We start from the raw sequence: 18,306 nt of genomic DNA, 5'->3' as shown, positions 1-18,306 counted from the left end.
AAAAGATACTCCATGCAAATGAAAACAACAGGAAAGCTGGGATAGCAATACTCATATCAGACCAAAGAGACTTTAAAACAAATACTATAACAAAAGACAAAGAAGGACATTACTTAATAATAAAGGGTCAATCTAAGAAGAGGATATAACATTTATAGATATCAATGCACCCAACATAGAAACACCTAAATACAATATATTAAACAAATGTTCACAAACACAAAGGGAGAAACTGATAGTAATGCAATAATAGTGTGCGTATATGCATAGAATATACACTGCATATATGCATGGAATCAAATAATGTTAGGGCTTTCTAAAGGAACAAGTCCAATTGTCTCTCTCAAATGCCTATATAAATGGGCAAGTAACATCTGGCAAAGGGTAGTATGGCCTTGCATCAATGGATAGATCATCAAGACAGAACATTAATAAGGAAATATTGACCTTAAATGACATATTAGATCAGATAGTTTTAATAGATATATACAAAACATTCTATCTAAAAACTGCAGAATACACATTCTCAAGTGCATATAGAACATTCTCCAGAATAGATCACATATTAGGCCACAATACAAGTTTCTATAAATTTAAGAAGATTGAGTTCTCTTTTCCAAACACAATGATATGAAATTGGAAATCAATTATAAGAAGAAAAATGGAAAAATATAAACATGTGGAGGCTAAACAACCTGATACTAAACAACCAATCGGTCAATGAAGAAATCAAAAAGAAAATCAAAAAATACATTGAGAGAAATAAAAATGGAAACACAATTTTCCAAAATCTATGGGTTGCAGCAAAAGCAGTTATAAGAGGGAAGTTCACAGCAATATAGGTCTACATCAAGAAACAAGAATAATCTGAAATAAACGATCAAACTTTACACCTAAAAGACCCAAAAGAATTAGAAAAAAAAACCCTAAAATTAGTAGGAGAAATGAAATAATAAAAATCACAGTGAAAGTAAATAAAATAATGACTAAAAAATATAGGAAAAAGCAATGAAAAAGAAGAGAGATGGCTCAAACAAACTCAAAAGTAAAAGAGAAGTTACAACTGATATCACAGGCTATTTATGACAAACCCATAGCTAATATCAAAATCAGTCATTAAAAGATGAAAGCTTTTTCTCAAAGATCAAGAATAAGACAAGGATGCCCCCTCTCACTACTTTTATTAACCATAGTATTGGAAGTCCTAGCCACAGCAATCAGACAAGAAAAGAAATAAAAGGAATCCAAATTGGAAGGGAAGGAGTAACTGTCACTATTTGCCAGTGCCATGATACTATATATAGAAAACCTAAAGACTCCACAAAAATAAAACTATTAGAATTAAGAGATGCATTCATTAAAGTTGCAGGATACAAATTTAATATACAGAAATTTGTTTAATTTCTATACACTAATAGCAGACTATCAGAAAGAGAAATAAGAAAACAATCCCATTTACAACTGCATCAAAATGAATAAAATATCTAGGAATAAATTTAAACAAGGAAGTGAAAGTCCCGTACACTGAAAACTACAAAACGTTGATAAAATATATTGAAGATGACACCAGAAAATGGAAACATATAATGTGTTCATAGATTGGAAGAATTAATATTGTTAAAATGTCCATACTACCCAAAGCAATCTACAGATTTATCAATCCCTATCAAAATACCCATGGCATTTATCACAGAACTAGAACAAATAATCCTAAAATCTGTATGGAACTACAAAAGACCTCAAATAGCCAAAGCAATCTTGATAAAGAAGAACAAAGCAAGAGTTATCATGCTCACTGATTTGAAACTATACTGTAAAACTTTAGTAATCAAAACAGTATGGTCCTGGAACAAAAACAGACACACAGATCAATGGAACAAAACAGAGAGCCCAGAAATAAACACTTATATGGTCAATTTTTCTAGGATAAAGGAGGCAAGAGCATACAGTGGGGAAAAGACAGACTCTTCAGTAAATAGTGTTGGGAAAACTGGACAGCTACATGCAAAAGAATGAAACTAGACCACTTTCTTACACCATATACAAAAATAACTTCAAAATCGATTAAATATTTAAATGTAAGACCTGAAACTATAAACTCCTAGAAGAAAACATAGTCAGTGACCTCTTTAACATTAGTCTTATCAGTATTTTTTTAGTTGGATCTTTCTCCTCAGGCATGGGCAACAAAAGCAAAAAAAAAAAAAAAAAATGGGACTGCATCAAACCAAAAAGCTTTCACACAGCAAATGAAACCAACAGCAAAACAAAAAAGCAACCTACTGAATGGGAGAAGATATTTGAAAATGATATATCTAATAAGGGCTAATGTCTAAAATCCATAAAGAACTCATACAAATCAATATAAAAAATCTGATTAAAAAATGGACAGAGGACCTGAATAGACATTTTTTTCAAAAAAGACATACAGATAGCCAACAGGCACATTAAAAGATGTTCAACGTCACTAATCACCAGGGAAATGCAAATCAAAACCACAATGAGATACCACCTCACATGTGTCAGAATGGCTATTATCAAAAAGACAAGAAATAAAAACCGTTGGCAAGGATGCGGATAAAGAAAGAACACTTGTGCACCATTGATGGGAATGTAAATTGGTATAGTCACTATGGAAAACAGTATGGAGTGTCCTCAAAAAATTAAAAATAGGACTACCATACAATCCAGGAATTCCATTCCTTACTATTTAACTGGAGAAAACAAAAACACTAATTTGAAAAGATATATGTGACCCCAATGTTCATTGAAGCATTATTTACAATAGCCAAGATATGGAAGCAACCACAATGTCCATCAATAGATGTATGGATGAAGAAGATGTGCCATATATATATATATATATGCCATAAAAAAAGAATAAAATCTTGCCATTTGCAATAACATGGATGGAATTAGAGGGTATTACGCTAAGTGAAATGTCAGGCAGAGAAAGACAAATACATGACTTCAATTATGTGTGGAATCTAAAACAAAACAAACAAACATAAAACAGAAACAAACTCATAGATACAGAGAACAAATTGTTGGTCACCACAAGGAAGGGAAGTGGCAGGGGGGAAGGGGGTGCAGAGCAAAATAGATGAAGGGAATTAAGGGGTACAAACTTTCAGCTATAAAATAAATACATCTCAAGATGTAACATACAGCATAAAGAATATGGTCAATAATATTGTAATAGTGTAAGGTGATAGATGGTAACCAGATTTGTGGTGATCATTTTGTACTGTATAAGAATATCAAATCACCGTGTAGTATACCTGAAACTAATATAATATTGTGAGTCAATTATATTGATACTTTAATTAAAAAAAAAACCTTTTACTTCACAAAGCCAATGAGATATCAGTGTTATTTATTACCACATACTGGTACTTCATGCATAAGCATCAGTTTACCAAAAAAATACTGCATCATTGCAATAATTAGTTTGTCTTTGAATCATTTCACTTCCCCCAATACATTTACCTTCCTTTTTCTTTTAAACAAAAAATTCAAACCAAAATTCATCATTATGACTTACTTTTACAAATAGGAGGGCTTGGATTCCAGACACCTGTTGTCTTATTTTCCAGTCTGCAAGAAATGGAGGCTGTGCCTAACATTGAGAAGTCAGGGTCACAGCTGTAGGTGACAGAAGAGCCATAAGTGTAGAAGTCTTCATCTCCACCATTGTGCTTCCCATTGCTGATGGCTGGAGGAGGCTCACACTTGACAACTGAGATGAGTGAGTGAAGAGGAAGAAATAATTAGGGAAAGCATCCTTACAAATCTAACATTCATGATGCAAATTCTAATGAAGGGTATAAGAAGCAGCAAAGATGCACAGGAGTTTTATTACGTAACATGGTTTAGGTTTAGAGGCAAGTCAAAAAAAGTCTTTACTTACTTTCGCAACGGGGGAGAGGATCACTCCAGCCAACTCCTTTATCTTGGATCTCACAAAAACTAGTGGCTGAGCCAATTAAGATATACCTGAGTAAGATAGGATCAAAGATTTTAATGGAATTATTCCTACTATAAATTAAGTTGAATAAACGAGTCTGAACAAATGGATTTATTACTCAATATTAAAAATGAAGAAATAATGTTTTTTCAGGTAACATTTCCTATTGAGAACTCCATTTTGTAAAATGTTATCACTGCAATGAGATGTGTGTGTTCACTTGTTCTTTTATTCTGTAATCTATTATTGGACGCTGACTAGATATCAGGCATGGAGTTCATTCAGAGCTCAAGCAGGACAATGTAGAGTAAAAGACTCATTTGAGTGTGTTCTGCAATTTTCTTTGGATGAGTGTACCAGCCAGATAACTGGCGCCAAACTCTCTTGTCCTCTGCTTTGTCACCTCCTGACGTCCAGATGCTTGCCCTCTCTCATACACCATTAACTCCCACTTCATGACCCCCCATTTCTATGGCACTTGACAAGTCCTAAGCTTTCTTCAGTTTGTTTTATTACCCCATATGAGTTACGGTAACAGAAAAAAAAAAAAGCATCATTAGTACAATTTCAAATTGTACTATTATCAAGGAATAAACCTATAATGTGACTGAACACTAATATAAATGTTACCTTCAGCAATCTAAGAGGTCCTGAAATTTATTTACTAATAACTTTTTAATGATAATTTAATAGTGATTTTAATAAGGTAAACTACAATAAGAATTAAGCATTTCTTTATCTTGAAATTTCTTAAAAATGTAATTTTTCTAACCTAGCCAGGAAATCAAGTGAAAAGTGTTGTTTTTGGTTATTCCAATAGGAACACTTTGGTGTTCCAACAGGATGTTAGTTCTGAATCTTCTCACTTTCCCTCTTGGAAGCCATACACAGTAAGGGAAACATGAGAAAATCAAACAAAATGAAACAAAAATATCCAAAAAGTGGAGAAAAAATGTTAGATATAGATGACAAGCATAGAAGAATCAACATATACTTAATTGGACAACCTGAAGAAGGAACACAAAACAGAACAAAATAGCTATCTTTAGATATATTTCTGGTAAATGTTACAGAAATAAAGTAATATTTTAATCTACATTTTAAAATTGTACATCATATAGCAATGAAAAATTGAACCAAATTGTCCATATCAAAACAACTAAGAGTAGGATTACTAGATTTAAAAGGTACAGAATATCTTTGGACAGCCAAGCAAAGGCTAAGTCACATATAAGAGTAAAAAACCCAGAGTTCTCTAAAGCAACATCCTCCAGAAAAACAGACACAGCAATATCTATAAGATATTCAAGAAAAGAAAGTATGAGCCAAGGACTTTATATCCAGCCACATTATCTTTTAAATAGCAAAGCCTCAGACAGTATTTAAAACTGCAATAATTCAACAGTAATTTTCACTCAGAGACTTTTCCTTGGAAATCACCAGAGGACAAACTATAGCCAACCCAGAGATTACAGGAGAAACTAGCAAAAACAAAAACAAAAAACAACTGATAGTGAGTACTGAGCATGCAGATCTAAGACAAAAAGGTGTGGTTAAGAGTGACTGAATGAAATATAAATGTTATGTGCTCTGACAAGCTGAGATGATATAATTAACAAAAATAGGAGATCCACCAGAGGACAGACAGCAGAAACAAGAAGAACTACAATCCTGCAGCCTGCGGAACAAAAACCACATTCACAGAAAGATAGACAAGATGAAAAGGCAGAGGACTATGTACCAGATGAAGAAACAAGATAAAACCCCAGAAAAACAACTAAATGAAGTGGAGATAGGCAACCTTCCAGAAAGAGAGTTCAGAATAATGATAGTGAAGATGATCCAGGACCTCAGAAAAACAATGGAGGCAAAGATCAAGAAGATGCAAGAAATGTTTAACAAAGACCTAGAAGAATTAAAGAACAAACAAACAGAGATGAACAATACAATTCCTGAAATGAAAACTACACTAGAAGGAATCAATAGCAGAATAACTGAGGCAGAAGAATGGATATGTGACCTGGAAGACAGAATGTTGGAATTCACTGCTGCGGAACGGAATAAAGAAAACAGAATGAAAAGAAATGAAGACAGCCTAAGAGACCTCTGGGACAACATTAAACACAACAACATGCACATTATAGGGGTCCCAGAAGGAGAAGAGAGAGAGAAAGGACCCAAGAAAATATTTGAAGAGATTATAGTCGAAAACTTCCCTAACATGGAAAAGGAAATAGCCACCCAATCTGGGAAGCACAGCAAGTCCCATACAGGATAAACCCAAGGAGAAACACGCTGAGACACATAGTAATCAAATTGGCAAAAATTAAAGACAAAGAAAAATTATTGAAAGCAGCAAGGGAAAAATGACAAATAAAATACAAGGGAACTCCCATAAGTTTAACAGCTGATTTCTCAAAAGAAACTCTACAAGCCAGAAGGAAGTGACATGATATACTTAAAGTGATGAAAGGGAAGAACCTACAACCAAGATTACTCTACCAGCAAGGATCTCATTCAGATTCAATGGAGAAATCAAAAGCTTTACAGACAAGCAAAAGCTAAGAGAATTCAGCACCACCAAACCATCTCTACAACAAATGCTAAAGGAACTTCTCTGAGTGGGAAACACAGAGAAGAAAAGGACCTGCAAAGAGTTAGTTTGATCTGTTTAGGATTACACAGTTTGTGTTAGAACCAGAAGTGTAGTTTACTGATTTAAATTTAAATGCTTTTTCTATTCAGTCCTTCTGTATTGCCAAAACTGGCACATTCTTCACTATGTCAATATAGCTTATCTTTACTCATTTAAAAACCAGCACATATATCTATATGAGATATAGATATATAGATACATGGATATAGATATCATTCCTTGTCCAAATATATATTAAAAACCTTTTCATCTTAAAAGAATGAAACACCTACAAAATTGTGGTTTCATTACAGATGCATGAAATGCAGGATATTAAAATTCTTTTAATGTAGGATAACTTTTAACCACACTCATTTTTTCTCTTCTTTCTCTATAATTGTTTATTTCCCTTACTATGTATACTTAAGCATTGCTTTCGAATAATCCTAAGAGATTATGGGACACTAAGATAGGCTGTAACTTTCAATTTTGTCAGTTTGAGCCCTTCCAATCCCAAAGGTCATTTTAAGCCTATTTACTATTTAATATAAAATTACTTGGCTTTCTCAATGCAAAGTGATTGTTGGGTTTAATTGTAATATATAAACAATTTAGGCCATTTCATTTTGGTAATATATCTTGAGAACAAAAAGCCATGATGTATTCATGGAGTAAGAGTCTAGAGTTACAGCCTTGTTGTTGCAGTCTGCAATCACTATGTTTAGAATAACCTCTGTGTGCAAAAAAAAATCTTTAAGCCACAGGTCCTGAGTTGGGGGGCATATAGTGGTGGTAGGATGAAATGGAAATAGTCCATATGGTTTCTGCTCTCATAGAACTTTCTAAGTGATTTCACAGTTGGTCTAGTGCTCTTTAGTATCTTTCCTTAATAAGTAAATGCCTATAAATAAAATGGATAATTGTAAAAAAAAAAAAAAAAAGAAAAGGAGATGAGGGACAGAGTGGAAAAAAACCAAACTCATTGATTGCCTCATCTGTAAGAGCTGGAAGTAAAATCAAGCTATAGACATATATAAGTACTTAACATTAATGTTGAATACAAAGCAAACACTAAGATAATACAAATGACATAAATTTACTGGTAGAAAAGACAGAGGGGTGGGGAGGGAAGGAGAGAGTACAAGATAAGTTTACTGTAACTTATAACAAGGAACAAGTTTAAAAATAAAGACAGAAATAAAGAACGTATTTAAAGGTATATATAATTATATAAAGGTATATAATAATTATATACAGGTAACCACTAGAATCAAAATTTGAACTCTCCTAAATATATATATATATATATATATATAACTGCACATATATACATATAGTACAAAATATGAAATAATATGAGAAAATTAAACCTATAAGTATCACTAATATCAATAAATGTAATTGGACTTGTCTCCTTTTGAAAGAAAAAGACCTTTTAGTTGCAACAAAATTCGACTCTATGTTGTATACAGGAGACAAATCTAAAAGTACCTCAGATAGGTTAAAAACAAAAGGAGGGGCAAAGTTATATAAAGCAAATGCAAACAAAAAGAAAATAAGGGATACTGGTTTTAATATCCTATGAACTGGACATCAGAATCAAGATCCTTAAATTACACAAAACGGGCATATTATGGTGTTAAAGATTTTGCTTTGCAGTGAAGAGCTATAAATATTTATGTACCAAAAAATGTAGTAGCAATTTTAACAAAAAAAATACATGGGTCGGGGCTTCCCTGGTGGCGCAGTGGTTGAGAGTCCGCCTGTCGATGCAGGGGACACAGGTTCGTGCCCCGGTCCGGGAAGATCCCACGTGCCACGGAGCGGCTGGGCCTGTGGGCCATGGCCGCTGAGCCTGCGCGTCCGGAGCCTGTGCTCCGCAACGGGAGAGGCCACAGCAGTGAGAGGCCCGCGTACCGAAAAAAAAAAAAGTTCAGGTGATCCCATTACGCAAGGAACCACGATCAGATGAAGTGGTTACTGAGGGTAAAGTGGATATGGAATGAGTAATAGAAGCAGGTAGTTATAAATACTAACTACAACCACATGACCAGTTGCAGAAATAAGAACTATAATAGTTATAAACATTTCTTTCTTATTTTCATATGAATAGATTTGGTCTAAATTAAATTTTTTCTCTTTATTTTTTCATTCCTCTAACATCTAAACAAGATGCGTTAATAGTAGTTTAGCTTATATCTCAGTATTTAAATTACAGGATATCAAAGGGGAGGTATGACTTTGCTTAAAGAGGATCGTCTTTGGGGGAGAGAGTTAGCATGTTTTCAGTTTTATGAGGTATAGTTGCATTATGTAAGTTGGAAGCATAATTTTGCCATTGCTTTTATCTGGAAATTAAGCTAAGTATGGTTAAAACAAGTGTGTATAAATACCAAATTTGACAAGGGATGGACCCTGGTAGATTCAAATTATGTCAACTTAACTAAGCAGAAATTACTTTTTCCAGAATTTTCTTCCATGCATAGCGCCAAGTTAGTGTTGTCCATAAGAGACGATGGAAGTGAATTAATACCCAAGTTCTGTATATGCTTGAAAGATCAGAGCAGAGCACAAGACGTGACTGCAGTTCACACATATTGTTGCTTCTCTGTGCTATCACCTTGTTGGCATTGGGCACAGCCAGGACTACAGCAAACCCAGCTCCTGGAGGATGTCCTCCTTCATGTACTCCAACTCCTGATCCGAGTACATTAGCACTGTGGGGAAGGGCAACAGCTTCTACAAGACATACCCATCTTTGAAGCTGAAGGCTAAGAGGCAGTGAAAGAACAACGTGAACCCCAGTCAGTACTCATGGGTGTACTCTAATCCCTACTGTGACTTCCAGTCTATACTCCACTCAACCATGTGGGTCCCATTTTGGTTTTGCATCTCCCACTTCACATTCACCTTCCCTTTTTGACTGCCTGCCCTGCGGACCTCAGGCCACGTTAGCAAACATAGAAGAAACAGCCTCCTCTACACTGTTTCACCAGCTGCCAGTACTGTATCAAGTCAGATTCCTGTAGTAAATCCCTTATTTTATATTTATGTATATATAACCCTAACCCTAACCCTCACTGGTTGGTTTTTTTATATACATTTATATATGAAACAGATATAATATTATTTATATTTCTCTGAATGAGTCCTGACTAATATAACTAACTGATATAAATAGACAAGAAAAATAAATTAAAATAAAAGAACCATAAAAAATGGAAAGTAAGAGGTAAAATAATCACTATTTGCAGAGGATATGATTGCAAACTGGGTAATCCCAAGAGAATTCAACTGTAAGACTATTATAAATAATAAAAGAATTCAGAAAGTTAACATGCAGAAATCAATAGTGTATATATATATATATATATATATAAAATGTTAGAATATTTAATGGACAAAAAGACCCAATTTAAAATAGCAAAAATAAAATGCCTAGGTTTAAACACTTCAAGAAATGCAAAATCTATGTTAAGATAATGTTGAAACATTACTGAAGAAACAAGAGAAAAACACTAAAATGAATGGGGCAGAACATGCCACCCCAAAATAGCCCACTTTGGCATCAGGATTATTTTCAGCTAAAGACACCTGAAAATCAGCAGATGCAAGAAGAGGTTCCTGACCTCCCCTTTTCTTCCTGAAAGCAGATCAAACTCCCAAGTGAAAGATGCCTTTTCTATACCAGGAGGAAAGAACATTTTTGTCACCAGAGATGGAGTATTGATTTCACAGAGAAATCTGTACTGAAGGCCTTGTTAAAAATAATGCTTATCTCCCTTTAGCCTCCCTATATATTTTGATACTTTTCCACAACTACTATTCTTTCACCAATTTAATATAGAAGCACTTAGGCCTAACCACTTTGAGGTTCTTCATTTTCCTGTGAAGGCTCCCATGTACGTAAAAGTAAGATTGATATACTTTTCTCCTATTAATCTATGTTAATTTAATTCTCAAGCCTAGCCAGAGACCCTAAGAGGGCAAAGGGAAAGTTTTCCCTTCCCTACAGTAACATATTCTTGTCTAGGGAGACTCAACATTAAAAAAAAAAAAAAAAAAAAAAAATCGGGCTTCCCTGGTGGCGCAGTGGCTGGGAGTCCGCCTGCCGATGCAGCGGACACGAGTTCGTGCCCCGGTCTGGGAAGATCCCACATGCCGCGGAGCGGCTGGGCGTGTGAGCCATGGCTGCTGAGCCTGCGCGTCCGGAGCCTGTGCTCCGCAATGGGAGAGGCCACAAGAGTGAGAGGCCCGTGTACTGCAAAAAAAAAAAAATCTATTCTCCTAAAATTAAGTTAAAAGCTAATCCAACACTGATTTTTTTTCTTTTATTCTAATTTAATCTATATTTTATACAGCAGGTTCTTATTAGTTATCCATTTTATACATATTAGTGTATATATGTCAATCCTAATCTCCCAATTCATCACACTACCACCACCCCCGACCAGTTTCCCCCCTTGGTATCCATACGTTTGTTCTCTACATCTGTGTCTCTATTTCTGCCCTGCAAACCAGTTCATCTATACCATTTTTCTAGGTTCCACATATATGCATTAATAAGTGATATTAGTTTTTCTCTTTCTGACTTATTTCACTCTGTATGACAGTCTCTAGGTCCATCCATGCCTCTACAAATGACCCACTTTTGTTCCTTTTTATGGCTGAGTAATATTCCATTGTATATATGTACCACATCTTCTTTATCCATTCATCTGTTGATGAGCATTTAGGTTGCTTCCATGACCTGGCTATTGTAAATAGTGCTGCAATGAACACTGGGGTGCATATGTCTTTATGAATTATGGTATTCTCTGGGTATATGCCCAGTAGTGGGATTGCTGGGTCATAGGGTAATTCTATTTTTAGTTTTTTATGGAAGCTCCATAATGTTCTCCATAGTGGCTGTATCAATTTACATTCCCACAAACAGTGCAAGAGGGTTCCCTTTTCTCCACACCATCTCCAGCATTTCTTGTTGGCAGATTTTCTGATGATGCCCATTCTAACTGGTGTGAGGTGATACTTCATTGTAGTTTTGATTTGGATTTTTCTAATAATTAGTGATGCTGAGCAGCTTTTCATGTGCTTCTCGGCCATCTGTATGTCCTCTTTGGAGAAGTGTCTATTTATGTCTTCTGCCACTTTTTTTATTGGGTTGTTTGTTTTTTTAATATTGAACTGCATGAGCTGTTTACATATTTTGGAGATTAATCCTTTGTCTGTTGATTCGTTTGTAAATATTTTCTCCCATTCTGAGGGTTGTCTTTTTGTCTTGATTATGGTTTCCTTTGCTGTGCAAAAGCTTTGAAGTTTCATAGGTCCCATTTGTTTATTTTTGTTTTTATTTCCATTTCTCTAGGAGGTGGATCAAAAAAGATCTTGCTGTGATTTATGTCAAAGAGTGTTCTTCCTATGTTTTCCTCTAAGAGTTTTATAGTGTCTGGTCCCACATTTAGGTCTCAAATCCATTTTGAGTTTATTTTTGTGTATGGTGTTAGGGAGTGTTCTAATTTCATTCTTTTACATGTAGCTGTCCAGTTTTCTCAGCACCACTTATTGAAGAGGCTGTCCTTTCTCCACTGTACATTACTGCCTCCTTTGTCATAGATTAGTTGACCATGGGTGCGTGGGTTTATCTCTGGGCTTTCTATCCTCTTCCATTGATCAATATTTCGGTTTTTGTGCCAGTACCATATTGTCTTGATCACTGCAGCTTTGTAATATAGTCTAAAGTCAGGAAGTCTGATTCCTCCAGCTCCATTTTTTTCCCTCAAGATTGCTTTGACTGTTCGGGGTCTTTTGTGTCTCCATACAAATTTTAAGACTTTTTGTTCTAGTTCTGTAAAAAATGCCGTTGGTAATTTGATAGGAATTGCACTAAATCTGTAGATTGCTTTGGGTAGTACAGTCATCTTCACAATATTGATTCTTCCAATCCAAGAACATGGTATATCTCTCCATCTGTTGGTATCATCTTTAATTTCTTTCATCAGTGTCTTATAGATTTCTGCATCCAGATCTTTTGTCTCCCAAGGTAGGTTTATTCCTAGGTATTTTATTCTTTTTGTTGTAATGGTAAATGGGATTTTTTCCTTAATTTCTCTTTCTGATTTTTCATCATAAGTGTATAGGAATGCAAGGGATTACTGTGCATTAATTTTGTATCTTGCAAACTTACCAAATTCATTGATTAGCTCTAGAAGTTTTCTGGTGGCATCTTTAGGGTTCTCTATGTAGAGTATCATGTCATCTGCAAACAGTGGCAGTTTTACTTCTTCTTTTCCAATTTGTATTCCTTTTATTTCTTTTCCTTCTCTGATTGCCGTGGCTAGGACTTCCAAAACTATGTTGAATAATAGTGGCGAGAGTGGACATCCTTGTCTATTTCTGACCTTCTAGGAAATGCTTTCAGTTTTTCACCATTGAGAATGATGTTTGCTGTGAGTTTGTCATATATGGCCTTTATTATGTTGAGGTAGGTTCCCTCTATGCCCACTTTCTGGAGAGTTTTTATCATAAATGGGTGTTAAATTTTGTCAAAAGCTTTTTCTGCATCTATTGAGATGATCATATGGTTTTTCTTCTTCAGTTTGTTAATATGGTGTATCACATTGATTGATTTTCATATATTGAAGAATCCTTGTATCCCTGAGATAAATCCCACTTGGTCATGGTGTATGATCCTTTTAATGTGTTGTTGGATTCTGTTTGCTAGTATCTTGTTGAGAATTTTTGCATCTATATTCATCAGTGACATTAGTTTGTAATTTTCTTTTTTTGTAGTATTTTTGTCTGGTTTGGTTATCAGGGTGATGGTGGCCTCATAGAATGAGTTTGGGAGTGTTCCTTCCTCTGCAGGTTTTTGGAAGAGTTTGAGAAGGATGGGTGTTAGCTCTTCTCTAAATGTTTGATAGAATTCATCTGTGAAACCATCTGGTCCTGGACTTTTGTTTGTTGGAAGATTTTTAATCATAGTTTCAATTTCAGTGCTTGTGATTGGTCTGTTCATATTTTCTATTTCTTCCTGGTTCAGTCTTGGAAGTTTATACCTTTCTAAGAATTTGTCCATTTCTTCCAGGTTGTCCATTTTATTGGCATAGAGTTGCTTGTAGTAGTCTCTTAGGATGCTTTGTATTTCTGCGGTGTCTGTTGTAACTTCTCCTTTTTCATTTCTAATTTTATTGATTTGAGTCCTCTCCCTCTTTTTCTTGATGAGCCTGGCTAATGGTTTATCAATTTAGTTTATCTTCTCAAAGAACCAGCTTTTAGTTTTATTGATCCTTGCTATTGTTTTCTTTGTTCTATATCATTTTTTCTGCTCTGATCTTTATTTCTTTTCTTCTGTTAACTTTGGGTTTTGTTTGTTCTTCTTTCTCTAGCTCCTTTAGGTGTAATGTTAGACTGTTTATTTGAAATTTTTTCTTGTTTCTTGATGTAGGCTTGTATTGCTATAAGCTTCCCTCTTAGAACTGCTTTTGCTGCATACCACAGGTTTTGGATCGTTGTTTTTTCATTGTAATTTGTCTCTAAGTATTTTTTGATTTCCTCTTTGATTTCTTCAGTGATCTCTTGTTTATTTAGCAATGTATTGTTTAGCCTCCATGTCCAACACTGATTTTTAAATATGCCTAACTTTAAAGTTCACATAGAAAAATATACAAATACATATTGTCAGGAAAATCCTAGAAAAGAAAGGTAATAAGATAGGACTACCCATATTATTATTAAACTATATTATAAAACATCAGTAAGTAGATGACTGTGAAATGTGTATATTAATGTATAGGCAAAACAACAGCATTGAATAGAAAGTCCAGAAATAAACCCAGATATATATAAGAATTTCATATAGTATCAAAAAACACTCTCCTATCAGTAAATTGAAGATAGACTTTTTAATAAATAATGTATGGATAATAGGAAAGCCATATGGAAAAATACAGACTGGGACATGTACCTCATACCGTATACTCTATAATGACTCCAAATGGATCAAAGCTTTAAATATTAATAAATATGAAAGCATAAAAAGTAGTAGAAGAAATCTAGGCAAATAGTTCAAAATCTTGTATTTGGGAAGACCTTTTAAATTAAGACCTGAAATTCAGAAGCCTTTTTAAAAGGAAGACTGATAAATTTGACAACATAAAGAAATTTCTCTTCAAGAAAAAACGTACCAAAGCCAAGTCAAAAGAAAACTAATATACTTGAGGGAAAAGTTGCAGCTCATATCAGAAACAAGGTCTAAACCCTAATACACATAGATTCATGTGAATATGTGTATGCATATAGCTTAGAAATTAAGAATAAAATGGTCAACAGGTTAATAGAAAAAAGAGGCAAAGTACATGCCAAGTAATTCACAAATATTTATTCACAATAAGTGTAAACATCTCTTGAACATATTAAAATATGCTCAATTTTACTCAGAATAAGTGAAGTATACATTTAAACTATAGTAAGATTTCATTGTTACCTCCAAAATAGGAAATTTTTCAAAATTTTTACAAGGTTTGAAAGTTTGACAGCACACTTAGTTGGAAAGTTTATGGAGAGACAGACATTTGTATACTCTGTAAAACCATGTTACTCCTACAGAGAGCAATTTGGAAATAACTTTCAAATTTTCAAATATATGTATTCTTTGACCCAGGAATCCCATCTTGGGAATTTACCCTACAGATATGACTTATATGTACAAGGTTATGTATTAGAGCATAGTTTAGAACAGCAAAAGATTGGAAATATTCATGGATCCATCAAAGAGATTATTAATCCATGATACATCACACAATAAAAGTCTATGCAGTTGTAAAAGGGAATTAATGAGAGACCTCTCTATGCACAAACATAGAGATATCTCCTGTTTATATTGGTAAGTAAAAAATAAAGCAAGATTCAAAAACTACTTTTCTTATTGGAAAGGTGCAAAATAAAAATATATACTAATTTTTTAGCTTGTATATGTAAAAGTAAACACTGAAAAGGTACATAAGAAGCCAGTAAAGGTGGATCCCTGTTTAAGGATGGAAAGGAATGGTGCAATGGCAATGGACTGGAAGTGAGAATTCTCAATGTATTCCTTTTTACATCTTTTTTTAATATATGAATACATTAGCTATTTTTTAAAAATTAATTTAAAAGAAAAGTATCGTCTCTAGCTTGCCTCTCACTCACCCTTCTGAACAGCTGAATTTTATTTGTGATCCAAAAGAGTAATCTGTCTTAGCTGTCACTTGCCCGTTAAGTAATTCTCCTGGGTTTCCGCATCGTTTCTCTGAGAGAAAAATTAAAATGATGATTAGTGATTACATGTACTCATGGATATGGCATTAGAAAAGAGAGCTGATGGATCACTGTGGTAATAAAGTCTATGGCCCAGGATTTAACACACTGACCAGGGAGCTAAGCTCCATTCTACATCTCCAGTGTGTACTTTGAACTTAAGCCACTCAAAATGCATGTCCTTGGTCACAAAAGAAACAAAAAAAGTATAGATTGTGTGTGTATACCCCTACTACTGGAAAAACATCACAGAATTTATTCTCAACTAAGTGAATCACAGCATCTTCTTCCAAACACAGCATATATTTGGGGTGAGGTTTCTTTGAAAACTGCATTGCCATTTTCTAGCAACATAACTTTTTATAATTTTATAGAGTGAATCTAGTTTTCAACGTACTAAAATTGCATTTGTAGTTCACTTCCAAAAAAAATTTCTTACTGAATATATTGTAAAGGATAGACATTTTCCAATGCAACTAGGTGGCTCCCAATTTTTTTGTTTTATTCATTTGTTTGTTTATGTTTTTCAAAAAGTGGCACACATGTGTACATTGAAATCAGTAACTGACAAACCGAATTGTTTCTTAGTGACCCAAGACACTCATTTGCATTCATAAAGCTTAGTTCCTGAGATAAATTTGCAAAGAAGTAAAAAGCACAAATAAGAAAAATAAATGTTCATACTTACTGACACAGAATTCCCTGTATTTCCAACTGCCTGTTGAGTCACAGGTAACACCATGACTTCTTGAACTTGTCCTACTGTAGCCAGGGCGGCAGCTGTATTTCAGAGTAGTTCCAGTTTCGAACTCTGTCTCATTCAACTCATTTATTGGAGAAGCAAATTGTAAATAAGGTGGAGGACCACAATTGCCTGGACACCAAAATGACAAAACACCAAAAGTTATAGCTTGGGACACAGCATCTTAAAATTTCAGTAGCATTACTTTAGAGCAGGAACCATTCTTTTCTCCTCTAATCAAGAAAAATAGTAACTCCTATTATCCCCACTGTTCAGTGAATCCAGTGAATAATTAGTAATACATGTTTGTTGATTAATGACAATGATCCTGATAAAAGCCATAAATTTTTCACCCCTTCTCTCCTGTAAATGAGATGATTTAACTTAAAAGGATGGCAGACATGATTTCATCAGCCTATCAGTTTCCCCATATCTGCTGACTCAGATATATCCATGCAAATCCAGAAGTCCTACAATTTCCTTCAACAGAAACATTATTTCATTAATAATAACATTATGTAACATAGGTTGACTCAGGGAACAGAAACTGGGTGGCTGAGAGAAGGATGAGAATAACATTTCTCATTTGTACTCTTTTGTACCCTTTGGATTTTGAGTGATCTGAAGGGAGACGTATAGAGCCCTTGAAGCATAAAAATCTTCATCCTGCTTTGCCTGCAAGAATGAAATATAGGGCTGATTTACCTTTCAGGAGCCACAGTAGAATAATATACTTCCCCTGTCCATTCTGGATAAACCCACAGACAGTGAAGATTGTTTAGTCAGGCTGACAGATAATACAGATTTGTTTCAAGTCTTGGTTGGGGACAAATAGTTTTGGAAATTCCTGGAGAAGAAATTCTAACGGAAAATGTCTATAAAATGGACTCTTTTATGGGTAAAGCAAATTTCCCTTATATTCTAAATAATTCCAAATCCCCTTAAGTTCAGAATTCCAAGTAAATTCCAAACTTCTGATCAAATAAACCCTTTGTTGCTGAAGCTGGATTTCTGCTAAAAGCTTAATCAGCTCTCCGCTAGTCTTGAAAGTGAATGAGTAGATGATCTTGAATGTTTGTTGACAATCTGAACTTGTCTCCCTATTACTCACCAAGAACAGTAGCCAACAGAGCAGCAACCACGGTCACTTGGAACAGAATTGGATCAGAGACTCTCCAGGGCCCAGAGAAAGGCCAAGATGCCATTGTCCCCTTTCTATGAAGGATCATAACTGGAGCTCTCTGTTGCTTCGCTGACACTTTTCTGCTGAAAGAACTCAATTTAATAAACAATCATTGAATTCCTGTTTGTCATAAAGCACTAGGATCAATACTATGGGATCCATGTCTTGAAGAAATTACAGCCTAGAGTGAAAGAAAAGATAGGCGCATAAATGTTACAACACAAAACAGTGGGTGTTAACCTCTGCAGAAGCACTCTGCTCTTAAGAGAGATTAATTCCAAGTGGAGAGATGGTAGGTGGCTGAATCTGAGTCAGGTATGCTGTAAATGTTAGAAAATGGATGCAGGGCAAATTGGGGGAGCAGTAGATAACACTACAATTTGGCTGCAAAGTAAGGTGTTGGAGATGGTTGTTAAGTAGGAGGCAGCTCATAGGTGTGTCTGAATGGGTTGTAAGGGCCAAGGTTAGGAACTTATGGACACTATTCT

General features: G+C 34.7%; 1 protein-coding gene across 1 annotated transcript in view; it reads right to left on the bottom strand.

Moving 5' to 3' along the window:
- The window catches only part of C4BPA (complement component 4 binding protein alpha), a 32,118-nt gene extending 14,278 nt beyond the window's left edge, over positions 1 to 17,840 (bottom strand). Inside the window, exons 1-5 of the mRNA XM_033852791.2 lie at positions 17,747 to 17,840; positions 16,582 to 16,767; positions 15,786 to 15,885; positions 3,911 to 3,996; positions 3,545 to 3,739 (exon numbers count right to left, since the gene is read on the bottom strand). Of these exons, the coding sequence (XP_033708682.2) occupies positions 3,545 to 3,739; positions 3,911 to 3,996; positions 15,786 to 15,885; positions 16,582 to 16,767; positions 17,747 to 17,840 (661 nt within the window). The remainder of the gene's footprint in view (positions 1 to 3,544; positions 3,740 to 3,910; positions 3,997 to 15,785; positions 15,886 to 16,581; positions 16,768 to 17,746) is intronic.
- Positions 17,841 to 18,306: the final 466 nt, after the last annotated feature.

The sequence above is a fragment of the Tursiops truncatus genome, chromosome 1, assembly GCF_011762595.2.
Source record: "Tursiops truncatus isolate mTurTru1 chromosome 1, mTurTru1.mat.Y, whole genome shotgun sequence".
Taxonomy (NCBI): domain Eukaryota; kingdom Metazoa; phylum Chordata; class Mammalia; order Artiodactyla; family Delphinidae; genus Tursiops; species Tursiops truncatus.
Note: the sequence above shows the minus strand (reverse complement) of the source record. Positions and strands in the feature narration are given on the sequence as shown.